Raw genomic sequence first — 23,009 nt, 5'->3', positions numbered from 1 at the left:
GAAGAACAGTAAACTGGTTTGGCCACTAGTTAATTCAAAAAACGGAAATTGGTTAACCATTTAATTTAACAGTTGTTCACAACACAGATTATAAACACCACCTTACAGCCATTTCCCAAAAGGGTGAACTGTGACTTCATGGTATGATATAACAGCCATAGACAGTAGGGAACCCACTAAGAATATCATGGTTTCCTAGAACTCAAAACCATAAAATATTATATATTATTGGACTATAAACTCCAGGGTGAAGATGAGATTTTTTTAGTTTCACAGAAGTTTCACAGATTCTGCAACACTTTTCATGATCTTCTCCTCTTCTCCCTCCACCCCCTGCACAATAGTTTTATCATCCCCCTCCCAATTCTTTTTGTCTTCCTTAACTCTTTCCTTTTATTGTCTACATTCACAGGAAGTTATATCAAACTGAACACTTTCCTGATAGTAATTTTAAAAATCTACCTCCTTCCTGTTAGTTCCTGGAAATGCACTTATGGTTCCTGACTGCTAGCCTCCTTGACAGGCATTGTTCTAATTTACAGCCTAAATCATCCCATTGTCATCTCTCACTTCTTCAGTTTTTCTAAAACACAGACAACCAACTTTCCCTCCCTCCCTCCCTCCCTCCCTAGCTCGCTTTTATCCTCTTTCTACATCAAGCTGAAACTTCTCATCCTCACCTTCCAGCCTGAACAAGTTCTGCCCCTGCCTCACATAATTTATATCTCCATCACTTGCCTGATAGCAGCCTGTATTTCGCTAAATCCTCTTTCCTTAGAGGTGACCTGGAAAGGAGAAAAACACCTTTTTTTTTTCCTGCCTTATGATGAGAGCTTGACAGGTTCATCAATAGAAGCCTGATTCCTTTTGGGTCCCCACCTTCTGAGATACCAGGCTATCTCAATTCCTGCAATTACAGGCTATCAATGTGTTTTTGTTTATAGGCACAGGTCTTAAGGGCTTCCTGGATGACTCAAAATTATACATAAGGAATCTTAAACCCTCAGCGGAACAGGGTGAAAGTGCTACATATTCAAATAAAAGTCTTTCCTCACCTACGTTTAAGTCAAAGTACTTTTTAGGTTGTACTTCTTAACAGCACTCCAAAAAGCAATTGCAGGCTTTCTTCAAAGATCATAAACCCAGCAACAAAACACACAAGGCCACATAAAGCCTTGGTTGTCTTTTGGTGCCTTATTTTACATACAAGTCAACGCTTTCCATACCTACAGCTTCTCCTAGACCCCCAGAAAGCGGACAGCCTTCTGCAGACCCCCACCGCTCTCCCCAGAGCCCGCGTCAGCCCAGACACACCTCCTCCTGCCCAAACGCTGCCGAAGCGACTCTTCCGCACACCGCCGCACAGACTACACACAGACCGCTTCCTCGGCTTCGCCCGAACTACCAACGTTTCCAGAAGCCAAAAAGTGAAACCGAACCCGCGCCACCGGCCAGGCCCTGCCCCGCCCCTACCAACAGGCCTGAGGGGGGACCCCGCGCCGCAGCGGCCCACCGCAACTCGCCCCGCGGCCCGAAACACACCAGAAGCAGCGCGGACCACTCCCCACCCCCCACCCGCCGCGGGCAGCCCGGGAGACGCGGAATTGCTCACACGCCCACCTCGGGGGTTCCCCCCCGCTGTGCCCCAGCACTGGGCCCATCCCGTACCTGTCCATGGTCTGCGGCAGGGCCAAGCCCGTCTGCTCGGACATGGCTCCCGGGAGGAGGAGCGGGCCTAGCCGAAGGCCCGGAGCCTGACAAAGGTGGCCCCAGCGCCGACGAAGCGGCGCGTCAGGCGTGCGGTAGCAGCGAAGGCAGGAAAGGGAGCGGAAAGGCAACGAGGCAGCCGGGACGGCCCCTCCTTCAACAGGCGGGGACGAGGTGGACGGCCGCTCGCTGAGGCCAGACGGAGCCGCAGGCAGAAGCTGCGCGGCCCGGGTCGCCGCGCTGCAGGGGTGAGACGCGGCGGCGACAACGACGCCTCTGTGAGGTCACTGCTGAGCACGGCCGCGGCGCCCGTCACCACCGCCCAGTGGCCGCAGCGCGCCTGCGCCAGGGAACAGGCGGCGGCCCCGCGGCACACTGGGAAACGTAGTCCTGCCGCCGCCGGGAGTTTAAAGGTCCGGCGGGGCGCGCCCCTTTCCCTCTCCCCTCCCTGCAGGGCCGCTCCCTCCCTACGCTTCTCCTCGCTACCGTCGCGTAGTCACTGCCCGGCACCGCGCGGGGGCAGGTAGGGGAGCGCGGTGGCGTAGGGGGCGGGCGGGTAAGGTCAGCCGCGGGCCCAGTCCCGCGCCCTCCGCAGCGGCTGCTGCCTCGCCCGCTGCCCGCCGCCGCCCGGGTTCCCCTGAGGGCCTGGAAGGGTGGGGGTGGGGGAGCGGGACGGGCCGTCGCAACACCGCCCTCCACCTCGCGGAGCGGCCGTTGCCCTGCGCGGCGCGTGAGGAAGCGGCGCAGCCCCACTCCCGCTGCCGGCCGTCCCCCCCCTCAGGGAGGGAAGGAGGGAGGAGCCCCCTCCTGCGCGCCCCCGCCATCCCCTCGCCTGCCGAACAGGTGCAGGCGGCTCCCGCCCCCTGCTCGGCCGGCCGACTCCCCCCCGGGACCTGCCCTTGGGGCGGAGGGGACCTTGCCAGGTGCCTGCCCCGGCTCGGCTGACGGGGAGGGCGGCGGCTGGCACGGCGGAAGGGAAATTAATCCGTCTCTGTGGGCTTGTTGGCAATGACAAGGACAAGCATCCGGCGCCCTTGTAAGTGGCCCTTCGTGCTCGATGGAGGCCTGGTGGCCGCTAGCTTCTGTGCGCAAAGTGGGGTGAGGCGTGGGACAGCCGGTGGTAAGAGCAAGGGTCTCGTTGCAGTTTGTAGGCACGCTTCCTGAAGGGAAAAAATCCTTCTAAAGTGCTTTTAAGCTCTGTTGTGTGTTCTGAAGTCAGTACAGAGCATCGCAGTCTGTGAAACTGGAAATTCAGAGGCTGAAAAGCCTTTATTGAACAGAGGTGGATATACCTGGAGAGAGGTTGCCTTCCTGTTTCTCTCTACCATGGGTGTCTGTCTCCTGCTCATACTTCTCAGTCCAAGTGTATGTGTATTTGCATGCATACAATGGTTCTGCTTAGCGTCATGTTCCCTAAGCAAAGGGTGAGATCCTACTTTTCAGAGGCAGTTGTGACATTCCAGATTCTTGTGAAGGTTGGTTAGTAAAGATCAACTTTGAATTTTCCTTTTCAGGTTATGTATAAATATATACCTGAGTGTATTTTTAATAAACAACTTTTGTAATAAGTTTTGTTACATGTAACTAGTCCCTGGTACCTTGTGTAAATTACAACTTTGTTATAAACTGCAGTTGCTGCACAAGGTACTAATTTATGGGGCCAACTCCACAACTATACAGCTGCTTCTACCTCGGCCTGTTCTTGGTTGAGACAAGTAGCGTTTGCATGGTGGATATACATGACTATAGAGATCAGGTAGAATAGGAAGGAGACTTTACTGAATATACTAGATTATTTGACCATGCTTCCTTAGCTAGGGAAAAATCAGTCTGCTTTTTAGAGTCTTTGTTGAGAGAAAAGTGTTGTAAAAATATCCGGACTTGGACTTGTAAGCTGTGTTATGTGTATAGACTAGGGAAGGTGTTGTTTATTTTCTAATTGCTACAAATATCATAAACAGGAATGATAAAGTAGTTACAGTGATGTAAATGTTCTTTACAGGAAGTATGTATAGAAGCAAGTAGGAAGAAAGCATCATGCTGACATCCTGTCCCAGAAAATTTATTTTGTACTTATTCTTGGGAGAGTAAAATTCAGTTTTTCTTGCACTGCTGAGAAGTCTTGCACGTACAGTGGCCTGAAGAAACCATATGGACATGACTTCCTGGAAGAGAACCTAATACACACTGTCCCAATTACAGCTGTTCATGTAATGTAAGAGCAATATTAGATATCAGAGTTTCTGTTTCCTAATCTTGTTCTGGAATAAGTGCATTGTCTATTGACCAGAGGACTGATCAGCTAGACTAGCCAAATGCTTAGGTTTTATATATTTACTCCCAAACATTACAAATGGAAATAGGGAAGTTTTATTATTCTATTTATTAAATGGAAATAGGGAGGTTTTATTCCAAGATTACGTGATTTGTGCAATTTCTGTATTTCACTTTGGAATGGAAAGGATGTGCTAGTTGCTTGCCATTTAGGATAAAGCTATGAAGTCATGACGAGTAATAATGGCTGTGAACAATACTTACCAGAAGAAATGTAACCAGAACCCAGGATGACTTGGCTACCATTTGAGGCTGAAGAACAGTCTGTGACATAGGTGGCTGCTTTGCTCTCCCACTGGCACAGGGAGGGATGACAGAACTGGACAAAACTTGAATATCAGGTCAAGTAGTGAACACTTGGTAGGTTTGGACCCCCCCTATATATAATATAAAAATATAATAGGATGCATTAAAACGTGATAGGACAAGGGGAATTTTAAACTGAAAGAGGGTAGATTTAAAATGGACATAAGGAAGAAATGTTTTACGATGAGGGCAGTGAAACCCTGGAACAGGTTGCCCAGAGAGGTGGTAGATGGCCTATCCCTGGAAACATTCAAGGTCAGGTTGGACAGGGCTCTGAGCAACCTGATCTATTTGAAGATGTCCCTGCTTATTGCAAGAGGGTTGGACTAGATGACCTTTTAAGGTCCCTTCCAACCCAAACTATTCTATGATTCTATAATGGCAGACCTGTTAACATCCCATAAATAGGTTAAAGATCCTGAAATTTAAAAACTGATGTGTCCCTTTTTATTTCTCAAGAGTTTGTTGGACAGCTTGGGGTATGTGTTCTCCATTTGTCTGCTTTTCTCAGAATTAAAGTGTGATCCTAAAATACATATATAATGAACTCTTTCTAAATTTGAGAAAAAACTCCTCATTCCCTGACAGAGCAGGAGTTGTCATTCCATCCTCATCTCTTCCCCTTAACAAGACCGGATATGCAGCTGCTCTATTCAAATGCTTGCTTTATTCTCCCCAACAATCTCCTCCTTCAATTCACTCTCCCTCATCCCCTTTTCCACTTCATTTTCTTTCCACTTTTTATTCTTTATGCTTCCTTCACTGCATTGGCAATTTCCACTATAAATCTCAGGTTGTCTCTTGCAGTTTTTTCATTTTTTAAACTATTGCTTCCCATAGCCTCCCTTAGTAGATTCTTTGTTCCTTCGTCCTGTCTCCATGACGTTCATTGCACTGTCTCACTCTGTCCGCTCTTACCTTCACCTAGTAGTAGCTGCATTTCAGCCCAGAGAGAACACTCCTGGGAATAGACTCTCTTTCACCAGTGCAAAGTGAGAGAAAATGATTGCTGCTAATTGAGATTCACTGACACTAACTGGAGATGGCAGCCATTTTGAATTAAATAAAACTGCTCATTTCCAGGCAAGTACAGAACTTAATGAAAATCACCAAAACCAATCTAGGCTATTTAGGACTTAAAATTGAACCCTAAATTTGGCTGTCAGATTTAAGTCAAAAGATCAACTTTGAAAATATTAAGTTGTTTGATAACAAATTTATACAGATTTAAGCTTAATAGAGAAGTTGACAAAAAATTACTGTAATTACTGTGAGAATAATATGGAGGTATATTAAATATTTATCTGACCATTTCAGCAAAGCCTGAAAAAGAGGCCAAATAATGAAGGAGCGGTACCTTAATACAGTTCTTTTGATCTGACAACATTAAGACTGTTGGAATTATTCACTATTTTCAACAAAGCTAAGTAACCTGGCAAGATGAAAGTATTCTATTTTGGCAAAACTGCATTTTAACTGCTATGATAGTAATATGTAAAATTAAATTACAAGATCAGTTAGGCATTTTTTATCTACTTGATTCCATCTTTAAAAAGACAAGGAGCCCTCGATTAAGCTAAAATGAAACAAATCTAAACTGAGAAAAATGCTTCTACAATAAAACTCATTTTTTTTCAGTAACATAGTATTTCATTTTAACCTTCAAGCAAGTTGGAGTGTTCACTTTCTGAAAAAAAGACTAGTATGGTTTATTAGTCATAGTAGGCTTAGATTGCTTCATAATGAATTTCATAAAAATATACTCAATACAATGTTAATTGATTTAGGTAGGGTTATTTGGGCCTTTCTTACATTTGTTTCTTTGGAACTGGCCCAGGTCAAGTAATTCAGATACCAGATTGAAGTAAGGTGTTGTGTTCTGATACAGCTGTTGTTATTATCCTTGAACTTCCAGTTATGAAAGAGTTGGCTGGTAGAAACAAAATATTCTTCTTCTAGTGGCTAGTTGATCAAAAACTGTCTTTATGTCTTGATTCTCTTTGGTTCTGGAGTGCTTCTCCATTTGTGAATATTGTAATGAGCACTCTCCTTGTCTTAATAATTGATCTACAAAGTGAAGGTGTCTCCTGGGAAGAACTGACAGCAAGGGTGCGGTCCCTTCCACATGAATCCTCAAACATCTGAAAAGCAATAACACAGAAGTAAACAGGGACATAAAGGAGGGGTGTAGAATGCCCAGAGCCAGCCTTGTGCTAGCTGGGGTATTTCAACAAATGAGGTATTTTCAGCTGCTGTAAGAAAGCAGTTTTCCTGCTCTTAATGATTCAGAGTAGCACAAACAGGTTAGAGCAAGTGTTGAGAAACTCTTAATTACAGCATTGATTTAAGGCAGGCAGACCATGCAGTCCAACATAAACAGACTGTAGAAAGCAGGACCTAAGTATTTTAACAACCCATTTTCAACTGCCCTAATTTATCTTTCTCAGCTTTAGTCATCTTTCACCCATAAAGCTATGCATATTTCATCTTTTGAAAAATCGGCCTGTAATTTTATTAAACACTGATATTTTCACACTTCTGATTTCAACTATGTAATTTCCATACAAGCATTAGTATTTCGTCCTGAATAATTAGTAGTGTGAATAATTACCCAGAATAATTAATGGACCAGTACAAGACAGAACACAAGTGCTGGTAAAAGAAATTTTGAAAACTTTACCTGACCTACATTAATCATCAAAACACAAATATTTTATGAGAGGAACTCCTGTCAGGCTGTATATTGATGTGGACATTGGAGATATGTGGATAGTGGGTAGTGGAAGGGAGGTGGCTGAAATGTGGAACCACAGTGTGCAGAGTAGATGGAATATTAAATAGTAAAATTTGCACCTTCCTTTTTTTTTTTTTTTCTGATTAGCTTTTTTTCAGTGTGGTAACTAACTCAGTTATGAAAAAGTGGTAACTTGGAAATTGGAAACTATTCAAACAGTACAACTTTTTGCCTATATGCTGATTTTGATTTGTTTTAAATTTTCATATTCAACCTATTTGTGTTTGAGTTTCAGTATGTTTTTAGAAATTATATTATGACAAGTGATTATTTCATATTTTCTTCACCTGAGCAACATGATACAGCCTCTTTTGTAACAGCTGTATATCTTACAGCAGGTATTAGCTTGTAATTAATTTCTTATATTAGAAGTCTGGAGGTTGGAAGTAAGTTTGGAAGTATTAGAACAATTTCTTTGTCTAGTGATTGTTGTTCTTAATGGGTAGCTATTTGATCTGGGTTTATAAATTAAACTGTTAAAAGCTCTTACTTAATTATTCACTTTCAGTCAATCTGACAGATATTTATTTTCTCAGAGCTGGTGATTCAGATTGTAGAAACTTTCCCTGGAAAGAGGCAGTGTGCAAGTATTTTTTTTCCTTTTGAGCCCTGTTCCTTTCAGGGTAGGCAGCAGTAAAATGCCACCTATAGATAAGACTTCAAACCCCATGATTCTTTGGGAGAGCATGCGCTGAAAGCTCCCAGTTGTCAAAGTGCTCTTGCCAGAGTGGTCGACTATTTGTCATATACCAAACCTGAAAGAAGAAAATAAATATACTGTCATTTTGTTGATCTTTAAATACAGAAAATCCAAAGGTAACTGTTCCTTAAAAATTTCTGTGTTGACTGCGTGGGTTACTGCATGCAAATGAAGCTGGTATTGCTATGGGGATATAGATTTCCTGTACTGGGTTGTAAATTTGTACAAATACTTACACCAGCAAATGATCAAGAGGTACTGCATATTAGTCCAACATTAGACATTGGCTGGCCTGTCTTTCAAAGTCATTTATTATCCAGTGTTTTTCCATTCAGACTGGCTTCATTCATTAAAGGTAGGTCTTGACCTTGACAAGAGGGTTGAATTGTGCAGTGATTTTTACCTTTAAGAAGCAATATGAAAATGAATGTGGATTACAGTCCTTAGGATAAAGTTCAAAAACAACTAGTGAAGTCAAGGTACATATTTGAAGCAACTGCTATGCTAGCCACTAAAGATAACCTGGTGACTAACTGATTTAAGTATATTTTATTGATGACAGATTTTTAACATTTCAGCTGCTATGTTTTTCTCTCTAAATATATTTTTGTACTGATAGCTCAGAACCAGGGGAGGGGTAAATATAATCTTTTTCCCTCTCTAATGTGGAATCATCAGTAATTTTATGTAGCCTTAGGAGTAATAGTGATTTTGATAGAAATGAAGCTAATGGAAAGCTACACAGAGCTTGGTATATTATCGCTTACTGCAGTATTGCTTTAAACTGCCTTGCAAGGTTTTCTGCAGCCCCAGCAGCAGCAGAGCTGCCTGTTATGGATGCGATAGTTTACTCCATTCTTCTTAGGCACTTGCCTTAATATTGTCTCACTGCGTAGTCTGTTCATGAACCCTTGCTGTTCTGTTTATATATTGAACAGGTAAATTATATAGAGCATTAGCAGTAACTTAATCAATAGCAGTAACCTGTCCTGACATTCATTTTAGCTAAAAAGTGTGTGTATGGCTCAGAAGAGATTTAAAAGAAAGGAACAAAAAATATTGAAAATACACATGGGCCATCTGAAAACTCTTGATGTCAGAAAGGAGAGGGTCGTTGATTTCACTCTTTGCTACCTTTCTTTAACTGTTAATTGATTTGGCTTTACTTTGTTACGTTAAAACAACAGTCCTAAAAAATGCAATCTTAGGAATGTACATGTCATATTATTAACTCAATAGAAATGCAATTAAGTATTCAGTGATGACCATCTTTGACATAGTTACTCAATTAAAGTGAGTGATTCTTGGCTCATTTAAAATACTTTTGAGATTTAGAATGATCTCCTCAATTGACTAAAAGTCTGCAAAATGTGGAAGTTCCTGTTCTAGTTTCTTACAATTGCTGTTTGTTGATGTCTGTATATGCATTAGTGCTATTGTGTTTGAAAATAATAATGAAATCACACGATCTGTCCTATTTCATATGAAGCACCATTACTTCCAGATATAAGACTCAACCATTCTACATACATTTACTTTTTCAAGTTTAAACTTATGTATTGATTTAGCAAATATTTTGCATCATTAGTCTTTGTCTTGTGCATATAAAGATGGCTTTTAAAATGTGGCGTGTCTAGATTGTAGATGTTTCAATTTGCCCCATTTTTATTTTTCCTTGTGAAAGCATCCGGAACATCATAGTCTAATAATACCTCCCAGATCTGCTCATTTTGACCTTATTTTTTTTTCCAGTGAACAAATTACCGATGATTTCATATCCAGAGAAATGTAGCGAGCAGAAATACCTTTAAGGGAAGGGCTGCTTTGATGTGAAATAGCGTTTTACACGCAAAGATCGTAAGGTCACAGAAGGCAAATCTTAACACCCATCGGTGGCTTTGTAGATGGAGTGTCTCCACGTCCCCCCCGCTCCCCGGCCCTCCCCCGAGCATTGCGATCGCTTCCCATGCCCGCAGCCAGCGCCGAGCCGGGCGGCAGAAAAAGGGCCAGAAAACGCCGGTGCAGCGGAGAACTGCTCCCGTTTCCCTGCGAGATTTCGTGTGCGCTTTCTCTCGGGTACACTGAAATAATTGAAAGCTTGATTGTTAATTAAGGAAAATCAGTACCCGGCTCCTTTAAAGGTCCCCTAATAGAAAAGGGGGTGGAGAAGAGCGAAGACTGGTGTCTTTTTAACCTTGCTGAAGGACGCAGCAGTATTTATTGACGTATGCAAATAACCAGGGGGAGGAGGTGGAGGAGGAGGAGGGTGCTTGGAAAAACAGGAACCAGAATCAGTTTCTCATTGCAGGGTGAGAGCTCTGAGTTCCGGTGTAAGAGAAAAGAGACGTGGCGAAATTGCTGTATATCTCTGCCCTATAAGCACATCTCTCATTTAGACTGAAGGGAAACAAGGCATCAAAAAGGGTGAAGCATCTTAAAAAATATTTTCAAGGCAATCTATCTCGATCAAAGCTTACATATTCCTAAATGGGGGAGGGGGAAGATTACGGGTTTGCCTTGCAGCTTGCTGTAGCGTAGCACTAGCAATAGGACGAGATTTTTGGCCGGCAAATGATTAAAACAGCCTGGTTTGTGGTACGAATGACAATGTTAATAATCTGTCTTTGTGGTTTTTTCCCCTACTGTTTCAGCTGCGCAAACCATGCAGGATGATTTACTGATGGACAAAAGCAAAGCCCAGCCCCAGCAGCAGCGGCAGCAGCAGCAGCAAGATCCAAACTCAGCAGAAGCCCCCTCTACGCCCATCTCGTCGGAGACACCCAAACCAGAAGACAACAGTTCAGTGACTAGTATCGGCACATCGGCTCCTTCCCAAAATAGCAAGGAGAAGATGCAGATGGAGTCTCCCATTTTGCCTGGCTTGAGCTTTCACCAGCCTCAACAAGAACCTGCAGCCGGCACCTCCTTGTCTCCTTCCTTTGGCAGCACCTGGTCTACAGGGACCACAAACACAGTGGATGATAGCTTTTTCCAAGGGATTACTCCAGTCAATGGGACAATGCTTTTCCAGAATTTTCCACACCATGTCAACCCTGTATTTGGTGGCACTTTCTCACCTCAGATTGGCCTAGCTCAGACTCAACACCACCAACATCAACAGCAGCAGCAGCAGCAAGCGCAGCAGCAGCAGCAGCGGAGGTCACCTGTAAGCCCTAATCAGGCACCTTTCGCCCAGAGAAATGCTGCTTACAGTCATCAGCCCATCATGACCAGCAAACCGTCTTCCTCCTCTGCCTCCTCTTCTTCTTCCTCCAGCTGGAATAACCATCAAAACGCGGCTTGGAGTACGCCTTCCAACCCTTGGGGTGGTCTGCAGGCTGGTAGGGACCCTCGAAGGGCAGTTGGAGTGGGGGTTGGCGTGGGAGTGGGGGTCGGCGTACCCTCCCCCCTCAATCCCATTTCACCCCTTAAGAAACCGTTCTCCAGCAATGTCATTGCCCCTCCGAAGTTCCCACGGGCTGCACCCTTAACCCCCAAATCCTGGATGGAAGACAACGCGTTCAGGACGGACAATGGCAACAATCTGTTGCCTTTTCAGGTAAATGACTACATGCACCTTCTACATGGTGACAGCTATCACAAAGTTTTATTTTTTGAAGGGGTGTATTTCATGTTACTGTTTTATCTGAGGCGTCTCCATAAGTCCTATTTGCATTGAATAGTCACCTTACGTGAAAGAGTGGGGTTGATCCTAGGGAATGCATACACAAAGATTCCAAATTCTGGCTTAAGGTTTATGGTCTTATTTTTCTTGTAACTTACTTTTAAATGAGACAGGGCTTTTTGGTTGTTTTTGTTGTTGTTGTTGGTGGTGGGTTTTTAGCATCTGAAAGGTAGTAGCCTTCTTTCATGAAAAACAGGTTTGGCAGACTACATTCTGTTGGTGCTGTGTGTGTGATAATTTTTTTTTCGTATTCTTCCATACGTGAGAAACAGAAGACGTTAAAATTGCTGGCTTCAGTTTTCTAATTGGCATGTTAATTTTAACCAAAGATGCTTCTTGACCCGAAATCCAGTTAATTATTTTATCACCATTGAAATAACTAATTGTCCTTATGTTGTGGTGGGATTTAACGGGGAGTCTGTTCGCATAAAGTATACATTTCAAAAGCTGTATACATCTAATACGTACACCCTGCTGTTATATTCACAGTGGACGTTTTGAATACATCTAGAAGCAGCGTGGGTGTGTATGGAAAGAGTGGCGTATCTGTCTTTTCCAGTAAGGAAATGCCTAATACAATTGACATGATTTAGAAATGGCAGGGAGGTATTGTATAAAATAAATCATTTTATGCTGTTCAGAATATTTGCAGAAAAAAGAGACAATAGGACACGACCTTCAGAGCCATATTGCAATGGAGTCTATTTACTAGCTACATAGCTCTGAAATATTTAAAGCTGCAGTGCCCTTCACTGTTTTTTTTTATCTATGACGACAAAGCAGATCAATTGCAGCTGAAACTGGGACACATAGAAGATTTGCAATTTTAATGCAGAATGAAACCTGTCATGGTGTGAAATCCATTTTAAGTTGAAAAAAGCAGAGCGTACACTTGCGGCTATATCTATACAAGGTGAAGTGAATCTCAATTTTTTTCTAGGTGAGCTTTTTTTGTCTTGGACAAACTGAAATTTTCTGTTTTGAAATGCCATGAAATCATTCATATATGCTTTCTCTTTAGGTAGTGGCTTTCTTAATAAAGTCTCAAACATTTTTAACTTATCAGTATGTTAAGAATAGCATCTAGATTGACACTTAGTATTAGAAACAAAGTAAAAAAAAAAAAAATCAAACAATCCCCCATCCCCGACTTTAAGAGATTGTTGAAGTAAAATATATACATTCCTGTGCACTTTCCAGTCCCATTCAAAGAGGGCACCTTATAGTCAGCCCTGAAATTTCATTTTGCTGCTTCATTCTGTTTAAAGGGAGAGTTGCTAATTTTTTATTGGCTACCCTCAATGAAGGCGGAGTGGCTTCTGGTGAACTGCTGGTCAATGTCTTTGTAGTACTGAACTCTGGAGAAGGATTATTCTTTAGACACAATATGCCTGGTGAATATTGCACAAGCACAGCAACACAAAAGCTAGTGAATATAGCTCCCAGTCATTTTTTAGGAGTGGGAAATGTGTTTCAATTTACAGTTATTTTATTTAAATTGTCTACATGTAAGACATTACAAATTCTGGTAAATTTGAATTAGTAGGGAAAACAACAGTAAATGGTCCTATTTCTGTGGTTTAGTTGGTAGGATACATCTTTAATGAATACACAACTTTATTTTCACAAATTAAACTAGCAGGTATTTTAGTCATCACTAGAAGGAACAGTAGATAAATATTTTAAAATAAAAGTTCCTTTTATTTTAAAATTAGGTTTTGGAAAGCTAAGATATTAGCCAATATGTAAATTTGGAGCCTTGTTGTTTTTTCTCTGTGAATTTAATCTGGTATTTTCCTGTTCAACTGAAAGCAAATACTTAGACTGCTCTCAGCACCAGCTGGAATAACAGTCTGATTTCAGAGACTCGGAAAACTTGTTTTTTTTTTTTTTTTCCTATTAGGCTCTTTTTAATACAAGCTGCTGAATTTTGCATACAAGATTGTAATCTGGGTTAATGTTGATTGCTATACTTAAAAAATTTGCAAAGAACTCTTGAAACCATACTATCGATAGGAGGCAAGTGTTTAGTTACATTGATAAAAATGAAATTCAAATTCATATGAGAGTTTAATATTTGCTACTTGGGTTCTGGTTGCTTTTTTCTTCTTCTTTTTCTCCTTCTCCTCCCCCTACCCTCCCCACCCCCCTCCCAAATTGGGCAATATGTTGACACGGTTGACACAATAAGTTCTGCTTGTCAGCACTATCAAGTAATTCTGGCAGGTTTATCCATGTACATCTGCCACCCTTCATAACTGAGCGTTTTTGATCTGCTGCAGAAATGCCTTTCAGTAAACTTGCTAGCAGCATGTTAATGTACATTAGCAAGTTATTTGTGCTAACCTAACCTATTCTTTTCTCTTATGTTGAGATGATAAGACTTTTTAAAATTTGTGGTTTACGTTTAAATAATTCCTTAATAAGATATGAAGCTCAAGATGTTCTAAGTAAAAAAAATAAATGTGTTCACTGGTTGAATTAACATTAGTGATACCCATTTTTTAATTCAGGTCTTTGCAGTGATCAAAAATTTTAAGCAGAAAACTTATATAATCAAGGTTTGTGTTCTGAATCTGTAGTATTTGAAGACAGCTGATACTGAGCTACTGATACATCTGGTTCTAGGAAAAAATGTTGAATTTGAAAGTGTTTCTCTTAAGAACATGTATATAAAGCAATATGCTAGATGTCTTCACCCTCAAATTTGAGTAATACATTAGCACACCTTGTACGTCAAAACCAATTGACATCTGTCCCAAGGATTGTGCTGCAGAACATATCAGAACATTTAAAATATCAATTGGTAGGAATTCTGTTGGTGTCTGCCTTGTGATTGGTGTCGAAAGGCAACTAAAAATGCTTTGGAGGAGACTGTTTCCATATACTTACTGAGGAAAATTGATGGCATTCTGTAAAAAAAAAAAATTGAAGATCCAAAGCTGATGGTTGAAAGGGAAAAGAAGCAGTCAGTCTGGAATGAAATGTAATGTAGAAAATAAGAGTTGAAGATAAGATCACAGGAATAAATGCGTAACAACAGAAGATAGGAAATACAGGAATGTGGCAGGTTTGTTCTTTTGAATATTCTTTGGCTGCTGAGTGGTTCAGGCAAAGGTCCTCTGTTATGATTGTCATATGACAAGCAATAGCGTTGTGCCATTGTGCTAGGTGATCCTCATTTCTGGCATTTGAGGCTGACATTAACTGTCCCTGGGACCTGGGCAACGGTTCAGTTCCTTTTTACAGCAGAGTCGTGGGGCTTGAAGAGAGCTATTGTCATCTCGTGCTTCTGAGCTCCTCCCACAATTCTCTTTTCCTCCACTTATCTCAGGTAAACAGTGTATTTCTTCTGGCCATAGGAAGATATTGGGACACAGCTTGTGGGGTTAGGAGGATTGGTACTGCCTGAAATAGATCCTTGGAAGTATGGATAAGACATTCTCTTTAGAGTGGAAAGATAGGGAATTAAATGATTGGACACCAGTATGCTAATTAAGGCAGTCTACCCTGTGGATTTTTAATAATAACACTAAAACAGTACTTCAAGTTCTGCGGCTTTCTGAGTGATGTTCTTTAGAAATGATAAAAAAATGCACAATTGCAAGTTTTAGACTTAAAAAATGCATAGCAATTTGGTGCTTTGAAGATTCTGGCATATATCAAGTCATGCTCGTCAGCTTTACTGATAAATACTTCTCTAGCGGAGATAAATAAAGTGGTATTTATTGTGGATAAAGGTAGGTTTTACATGCTACCTTTTGCAGGGAGGTTGAGAAAGGTTTTGGGGGCCAGGTGTTTTGGTGTTTGTTTTTTTCCTCATTGATTTCAACAGGAATTAGACTGAACCCAGATAAAATTATAGACTAAATTTAGAAGTTATATATAACTTCCATATTTCATACTTCAACAAAATGCAAATCCAAACGTGCAGTAAACTTGTGTATAAATATAAGTATATATGCATAAATATATGTTAGTATGAATGGATATATGTTTATACTTTCAGATATAGATACACTAATTAGTAATACATTAGCACGCAAAATTAGCTTGTCATGTGTTGTACTAAACACACTGTAGTTGTTTGTTGAGTGAAATGAAGGACAAGGGAATGGCCACTGCATAATATTTATAATTCCAGTGTGAGTTTTGGTTGATGATTGATAGACCGCTCCTTAAGAAGCAGCTTTCTTTAAACATTTGAAGTTCTTCAGGCCAGTGATGTTAGCCCATACTTAGCCTTCTCCATGCCAATACAGATTGATACTCAAAATAAATTATGTGAATACACACACATATAGATATGCACACATATGCAGTAAAGTAATGCAGAGCAGTTTTTGTCTTCAAGTCCTAGGACAAAGCATATTAAATACACTATTAAGTTAAATTTTATTATGTCTGTGCTAACTTCTTCACAGGCAATGAGTTTGCTGTAGCTTATTTGTCATAGTTCTGTTTCTTAACACAACAATCTGAAATGCATATTAGGATATCTCATCTGTGTGTGTATGTATATTAAAAATGATGACTGAATTAAAATGAGTTCAAGTATTGGAACATTTGTGAGTGTAACATACAGTTTTATATTTATGAGTAAAGGAGTTTTACTGACTAATACACTCCGGTGATTGTCATTTTAAAGTCTTTGTTAAAATCAAGATTTTTTTTTTTTTTTTCCAAGCAGAAGTAGTTGTATGCAATAAGTCTACTTGAAGACTGATTTTTAAAGCACTGTATTTCTTCATTCTAAATTTTATATTCTGGGCTCTGGCTTCTTGACAGTTTAATAGGTAACCATTCTTAGTGTTACTGGTCTATTGAAAACTATTTGTAAACATGTAGGAAAAAGAAAACCATCTAATCTTAATGTTTTTTACCTGATGACACACAAGTACTGACTGGCATCCTGCAGCTTTATGAACAAGAAAAAAGAAAGAGGAAAAAAAAGAAAAGGACCTAGTTGTTGTGGAAGTAACTTAGTCTACTTTTATTTTTATTTATTTTTTCCCTCCTCCTTGCATACATGCTTCTGTTGTTACTATTAATTAGCACAATAAGTAGCCTCATTCTGAATCTTAAAACGTGAGAACACAGGTCACGGTATCTTAGTAGTCTTCCAGTGTAACAGATATAAGCAATACATGATGTTTTAGCCTTAGTAGTTGTGAAGTATTTTACTATTTTTGTTAGATTTTAAATGAGTTCTAAATTCCTGCATTTTCAAATTAATTAAAATACAATAAAAGTACAGAAGAAAAAGCACGCCTATTTTGTATTTAAAGTACGATGATTTGATCGCTAATTACTTATTGGTTGTTGTCTTGATTTTAAGTAACCAATTGAATCATAGATAAGCCTTCAAAGTCAGTGAAGGTAGAGCAAAAGTGTGAGTTCAGTATGCAGCTGATATTCTGAGCAACTCCATTTATAGGCAGGACTTCCTTAGAAATATTAAAGGTAGAACATGAAGAACAATGAATCAATAATTTTGTTTTAAAGATTTGATAAACGAATTATCAGACTTTCCTTTGGGAGGTAAGGTAGAAGGGAAGGTAAAGGGCATGGTTATTTATTTTGCTATTTCCCTTCTTGGATCATCCCCACTTTTCATTTTTTTTTGCCTAGAGGCTGCTCTTGTGAATTGAATGTAAGAGGAAGAGGGACCTGGAAAAGTAATGTTTTCCTGTTCCAGGTGATTTTTCAAGAAGAAAATAAGAGTTCGCCAAGTGGATGATGAACATTTTCATTTCTTAGCAGTTGGTGAAATAGCTCTCCTTTCATTAAGGTTACTCATGAGTGATTCTTGGCTGAAGCGTACTGAAAGGAAGCTAAAAGATAGCACTGCTTAGTTTCAGGTTATATGGTGATCTTAAACTGTATATATCTGAATTTTGCTTGGACTGAGTAGACTACTATGCTTTCAAAAACTTTTAAATTAGGCTGAAGAGAAAAACATCATACCAGAACTGTCCAGTGATGACCTTTCAGAGAAGCTGTAAGGCTCTCTGGCCTTTATTTGTTTTTCTTTTTCAAACTGATCACTTGAGATAGTGTTACAAGTTTGAAAATACTATTCATAAACAAAAGATGCTTGTCCTAGAAATTTAATCAAAACGTTATTCCAAATTGTGGCATAAACTCCCACAGGAAATAGAGGCCTTTACAAACTTCACTTTTTCCCCCCCCCAAATAAGCATGCTGCTTTGTTTTTGCTTTTGCTTTTATCATAGTAACATGTAATAAGTTATTTAAGGAAAAGGTTAGCATAACGGCAGTTAGCAGACTTTAGATAGAAAAAATAATCTCTTTTCTCTTTCTTTTTCCTATTTTCCCCCACTCTGTCTTCTCAGCTCCCAGAAATCAATATTGAAAGCTTTTGATCTGTAATTGTCGGTTGCAATTAGCTGCTAAAAATGGAGCACAATATTCTTTAGGCATGAAAGAGGATTGTTTACTTGCATTCCATGTCTTAAAAAAAAAATCAGGTTTTTATTGTCAGAACATATCAAAAGCTAGGTAAAGAAATTCTGTATAATCTTCAAATGGGAGAAACAGTAGAAGTAGGTGGAAGTTACTGCCTTTCAGGGGTAATGAGACTTGTGCCCTTCTAGCCTATTGCAAGCCCAGTTAAGTCCTTAGTTTTGCAAGATGCTGCCTGAAGTAGTTCTTACCATTTCTTATCTTAACCTACTTGTTTGGTATGGTGGGGTAGAAATAAAATTTCAGAAAGGTCAGGAAACAGAGTTTTCTGATTTCTGTTTGCTCAGCAAAGGTCAGCTAAATTTCCCTTTGGACTCTTCCTGGTGCTGTGTGTGCTAATAACTTTCCTCATATAGGGAAACTTCCTAAATGTCCTCATGTGTTGAGATTTGTTTTTTTCCTTCTAGACAGCAACAAGAGTAAGTGGAACACGTAGCATGAGAGAAATAAACTATGCATACAGGCTGCCCAGAGAGGTTGTGGAGTCTTCCACACTGGAGACATTCAAAACGTACCTGGATGCTGTCCTGTGCAACCTACTCTATGTGACCCTGCTCTGGCAGGGGGGGTGGACTAGATGATCTCCAGAGGTTCCTTCCAACCCTGACCATTCTGTGATACTTCAAAGCTCTAGGCAAATTTTCCATTCCCAGTAATATCAGCATTTTGTGTACAAATACATGCAAAGTACATCTATATATCTGCGTATGTATAAGCAGTTAATTTTCTCCAGAAAACAGTTGTAATTAATTTTCAGTAACACCTGCTTTAGAACTACACTGACAAAATATGTTTTGGTGTTATTGAGATAATTTGCCTCTTTTTCATACTTAAGCGAAATCTATTTTTTCAGCGACTATGCAAGCTGAAATGTAATAGTTTTCCACTCTCATTTTCTAACAAGTGTGTCAGAGCAATGTTTAGACTTCTCAGTTTTTAGGCTGTTGTGACATTTTATACATTCTGTAACTACACTTAGGATACCATTACCGTGTTTTGTTTCATTATTTATTCTTTTTTTTTTTCCTGTTTCATTGAGTAGAAATTTACAAGAAGTGCAAAAGCATTACTTTTAAGCAATTATTAGAATATTGTACATACTGATTATAAGCAGGTGTCTCAAAGTAGTTAGATTAATATACTCTTTTTGTATCTATAAATAGATCTTCATTTGTGTAATCTTTTTATTCTTACTCGTAAATTTTAGAATTTTAAAAAGGCGAGTTGTGAAATGCCACAGAAACTTTGTTTGCGCGTCTTCAAACTTGGTTAACATTTTCATTTTCATAAGCTTCAATTACATGATTCTGTCTTTTCCTGTAAGTTCCCAGTAGCATTTGTAAAACACAGCTTTTTGATGCCTTCCTTTTCTTCATTGTTTAATCACGGAATCACAGAATGGTCAGGGTTGGAAGGGACCTCTGGAGATCATCTAGTCCAACCCCCCTGCCAGAGCAGGGTCACATAGAGCAAGTCGCACAGGACAGCGTTCAGGCCAGTTTTGAATGTCTCCAGAGTGGGAGAATGGCTCTGTATCTTTGTTACATGTTTTTCAAACTCATCCCAGAGATAAAATTGTCAATTTTTCTAAGATCTTATAGAAAAGAAGTACTGTGCTGATCAGGACAGCTACTGATCTACTTTGTCACACCAGTGTTAGGAGAAGGGGTGGTGTGTTCTCCATTCTACAGATGTAAGTAAGAGACACAGAGCCTCGAGAAATCATTTTCTTCTCAATGTTCAATCTGAGAAGACTAAAAAGTTGAGGTTTTTTGCTTAAATATTTAGTGCATTTGGCTTTTTGAAAGCTGAACATCCATTCACTGTCTCAAAGTTTGCTTCTTGTGTGAATCTCAAATTAGGCACTAAAAAGTGAAGGAAACAAATTGTCACCTGTGAAAAGTTTTAGTTTAAGTTACATAGCAATTATTCAGGAATTAAGAACTTTTCATCAGTGAAGAGAAAAGAAGCAAAATATTTAATTTCCTTAATTGTGAGACCCACTTTTCCTTCAGCTGTCTATGTCATTCTCTCTACATCTTCCAGATTCTGCAAGAAACAACACAGAACTTCTGTAAACAAACAACCTCTTAATTATTCATAAACATCACTGGTGAGCACTGGATGAGATAGGTTTTTATCAGAAAAATGGTTTTGAAACTTCGACAGCTGTAGTTTATTCATGCAAAATGGTAGAATTTAAATTGCACAGGCAGTCTTACTCCTGTACCTCCTAACTTTTTGTGTGTGTGTATGGCTTTGCAAAATTTGTAACAATTGCAGTTTTCTTTTAAATTTCCTAGGAGCTTAAGTAAAATACTTAAGCAAACCCACAGATTCTGTTACGTGTTAGGATGATGAGCTTCACATGATTCATCAGCCAAGTTGGAGTCTCTTGATCAACTCTACAGATTGTTCTTGGTTTAACAAAGTTAATGAAAATAAAGTATACAGAGCACATACTGTCAATGGGTTTCAGTTTTGGGTGAAGTGTGATTTTGTGGACATGGCCACTTTTTTTGTTTCATCCAGTCTTGAACTGTTCAACTCCACTCCTTTCAAACTTCCCTTCTACTTTCTGTTCCTGCTTTTTGATCCCCTTTTTTACGGAGGCTTCCCATTTGAGTTGGCCTTCCCTATTTGGCTTGGTTACAGGGGACGGCCCAATAAACCCCTGTAGAATTGTGTTCAATTACTTTGTGGGAATTACTCCTGTGCAAACTTTATAGCATGAGGGGTTTTATGTAGTTTTAAACATTCAGGGAGAAAAGAGTTTTCAGAATATTAGAAGTTCTACATTTTAGAAATTTAGAAATTTTAACCAAGTAACTTAGTCTGAACATACTGAACTGATCTTCTTTCCCCATCCCCACACCCTGCTTCCAGAATGTGTGACTTGGGATGGATTTTCACACAGATTGACAGAAGAAACACTTCTGACATAAAATGAGAAAAGCATTATGTCTTTAACATGGACATTTTTTATATAGCTAATTTTCTTTTATGTCATAATTGTAAGTGGATGTTCCAGTGAAATTCATCTTTCCTACATGGAAGAATTATTGTGAGAGGTGCTCATTTTAAAACAATTCACCGTAAAAAAGTTACATTGGGCAACAGTGTGAGCAACTTAAAGCTGACCTTTTAATGAGAAATGTCAGGCAACTTTAGAAAGTGATGCTATCTACAATGTATTATCTTTCTGAATTAATCTCTTCTATGTGTAAGAATGGCTCTTCAAAACAAAGAAAATCACCCACTGAAGCTTCCTTGGTTTTGTTCGCAGAGTGGCAAAGGCTTTTTTTTTTGCAAGTAAGATTTATTTCCTAAAGGAAGTCTTTGGTATTATGGCTTCTTATGAAAATTGCTAAAAATGAAATGTTTTCTTTTAAAACACTTGAATGGTAAAATATTCTTTTGGATTAAATAAAAATTCATAATTCCTCCTTGGAAGTTGCTGCTTCATTCTGCTTGAAGCAATAGAAATGTTTTAGGCTTTTACTGCTGTTGCTTGTTAGTTATAAGCAAGGGAAAAAAAAATAAAAGGAAGAAGTTGCCTTATTGTCTTGAATGATTAAGCAGTTCCTACCTGATAAGAATTAAAAAGGCCAGCCCAGTGATTTTGACTTGATTTTGAAGAATAAAGTTTAAATTGTCACTATGCTACCAGTACTACTGCATTATCGCTACTGTCTAGTTTCTTTACAATATATGTGTAAATAAACTAAATTTAGGAACAGGAACTAGAACCACCAAACTAATTATATTTTTCTTCATTTTTTAAAATATTTTTTCTTACCCTGAAAGCATTTAGACTGTTAAACTAAAAAAGGGCACAGAATGGGTGGATTGTTTTGGAACTTGTGCCAAGTACTGTTGGACCATCTTCTCAGCTCAGCTATGTTGAGTGTTATCCTTTATACATACATTTTTACTTTCACCTGGCATGGTGCTCTTTCATGGAATTTTACTTTTTTTTTATGCCATATTTGTACAATTGCTTTTTCTGATTATATTTAAAATAGTATTTTTTAAAAAGTATGTATGTTTAGTTTGGCTTACAAACTTGCTCTCTTAAATTAGAATATCTAAAAACAGTGCAGTGCAAAATACTCCGTTAAATGTTAGATCATCTGTTTTCCAACCCTGCCTTCTCCTGACATGACCATGATCATCCAGTCATTCTTTTTCTCTTTTCTATTTTCTATTTCTCTCTTTCAAATTTTTCTATTTCTTGCCTGTTAACCTAAATAAAGATTTAAAAAATCAATCTTTCCAGACCATCCAATTAAGTATTGAAAAGACAGTGTTAAGTTGAACAAATTTGACTGGAAAATTTAACCCTTATTTAAGAAAGTACTTGTGCTTTAGTTCAAGTAATGTGTTTTTTCTCATGTTCAGTAATTAAAAATCTCATATGCAGGTATGACAAGCTCTTCTTGAATTGCTCTGAGCAGTTTTTGTTTGTATATTACTGGTAGTACATTGATACAGGTCCAAGAGAGCTTGTATCTGCTTAATTTATTAGGCAGACACCTAGAATGTAAAAGACAAATTTAAACTTCTTTGTAAAGTTTATCACGTGTTGAGCAGCCAGAAATAAGGTAGAGAATTAGCAGCATATTATAGACAACCATGAAATTTTATATGAACTTACAGCAGTCAACATATCATACTTAAATTATGAGAAACCTTAAATCTAATGTATTAAACTCTGATGTTTCCTGTGGTCTCACAAGGAGTCTGTTTTCCAGACTACTACTCGGAGCTTTTTCAGGCAGATCCTTTAATGGATTATTTTACTTTGTGAAGGAGGTTTGTTAAAAGCATTCATGAGTTAACATGTAGGTAGCTAGCGTTACTACCGTTTACTACATGACCTTTACAGTAACTGTACATTTGTAAAGGGTTAATAAATGATTAATGTATTCACTGATTGTTAGGGTCCAGCATATTAACAGATGGCTTGTAACCAAATCTAATACCATCTCTTGATG

General features: G+C 39.2%; 2 protein-coding genes across 3 annotated transcripts in view; one reads left to right on the top strand and one right to left on the bottom strand.

Annotated features, from left to right (window-relative positions):
* Nucleotides 1-2,008, bottom strand: part of MARCHF5 (membrane associated ring-CH-type finger 5) — a 35,097-nt gene extending 33,089 nt beyond the window's left edge. For both annotated transcript variants that reach the window (XM_082486790.1, XM_082486791.1), the window contains exon 1: nt 1,669-2,008. In XM_082486790.1, coding sequence (XP_082342916.1) covers nt 1,669-1,712 — 44 coding nt within the window. In that variant the 5' untranslated portion in view covers nt 1,713-2,008. The remainder of the gene's footprint in view (nt 1-1,668) is intronic.
* Nucleotides 2,009-2,709: 701 nt separating this feature from the next.
* The window catches only part of CPEB3 (cytoplasmic polyadenylation element binding protein 3), a 98,291-nt gene continuing 77,991 nt past the window's right edge, over nt 2,710-23,009 (top strand). The window contains exons 1-2 of the mRNA XM_082486675.1: nt 2,710-2,743; nt 10,493-11,400. Of these exons, the coding sequence (XP_082342801.1) occupies nt 2,716-2,743; nt 10,493-11,400 (936 nt within the window). The 5' untranslated portion in view covers nt 2,710-2,715. The remainder of the gene's footprint in view (nt 2,744-10,492; nt 11,401-23,009) is intronic.

The sequence above is a fragment of the Vanellus vanellus genome, assembly GCF_965231255.1.
Source record: "Vanellus vanellus genome assembly, chromosome: 7".
Taxonomy (NCBI): Eukaryota; Metazoa; Chordata; class Aves; order Charadriiformes; family Charadriidae; genus Vanellus; species Vanellus vanellus.
Note: the sequence above shows the minus strand (reverse complement) of the source record. Positions and strands in the feature narration are given on the sequence as shown.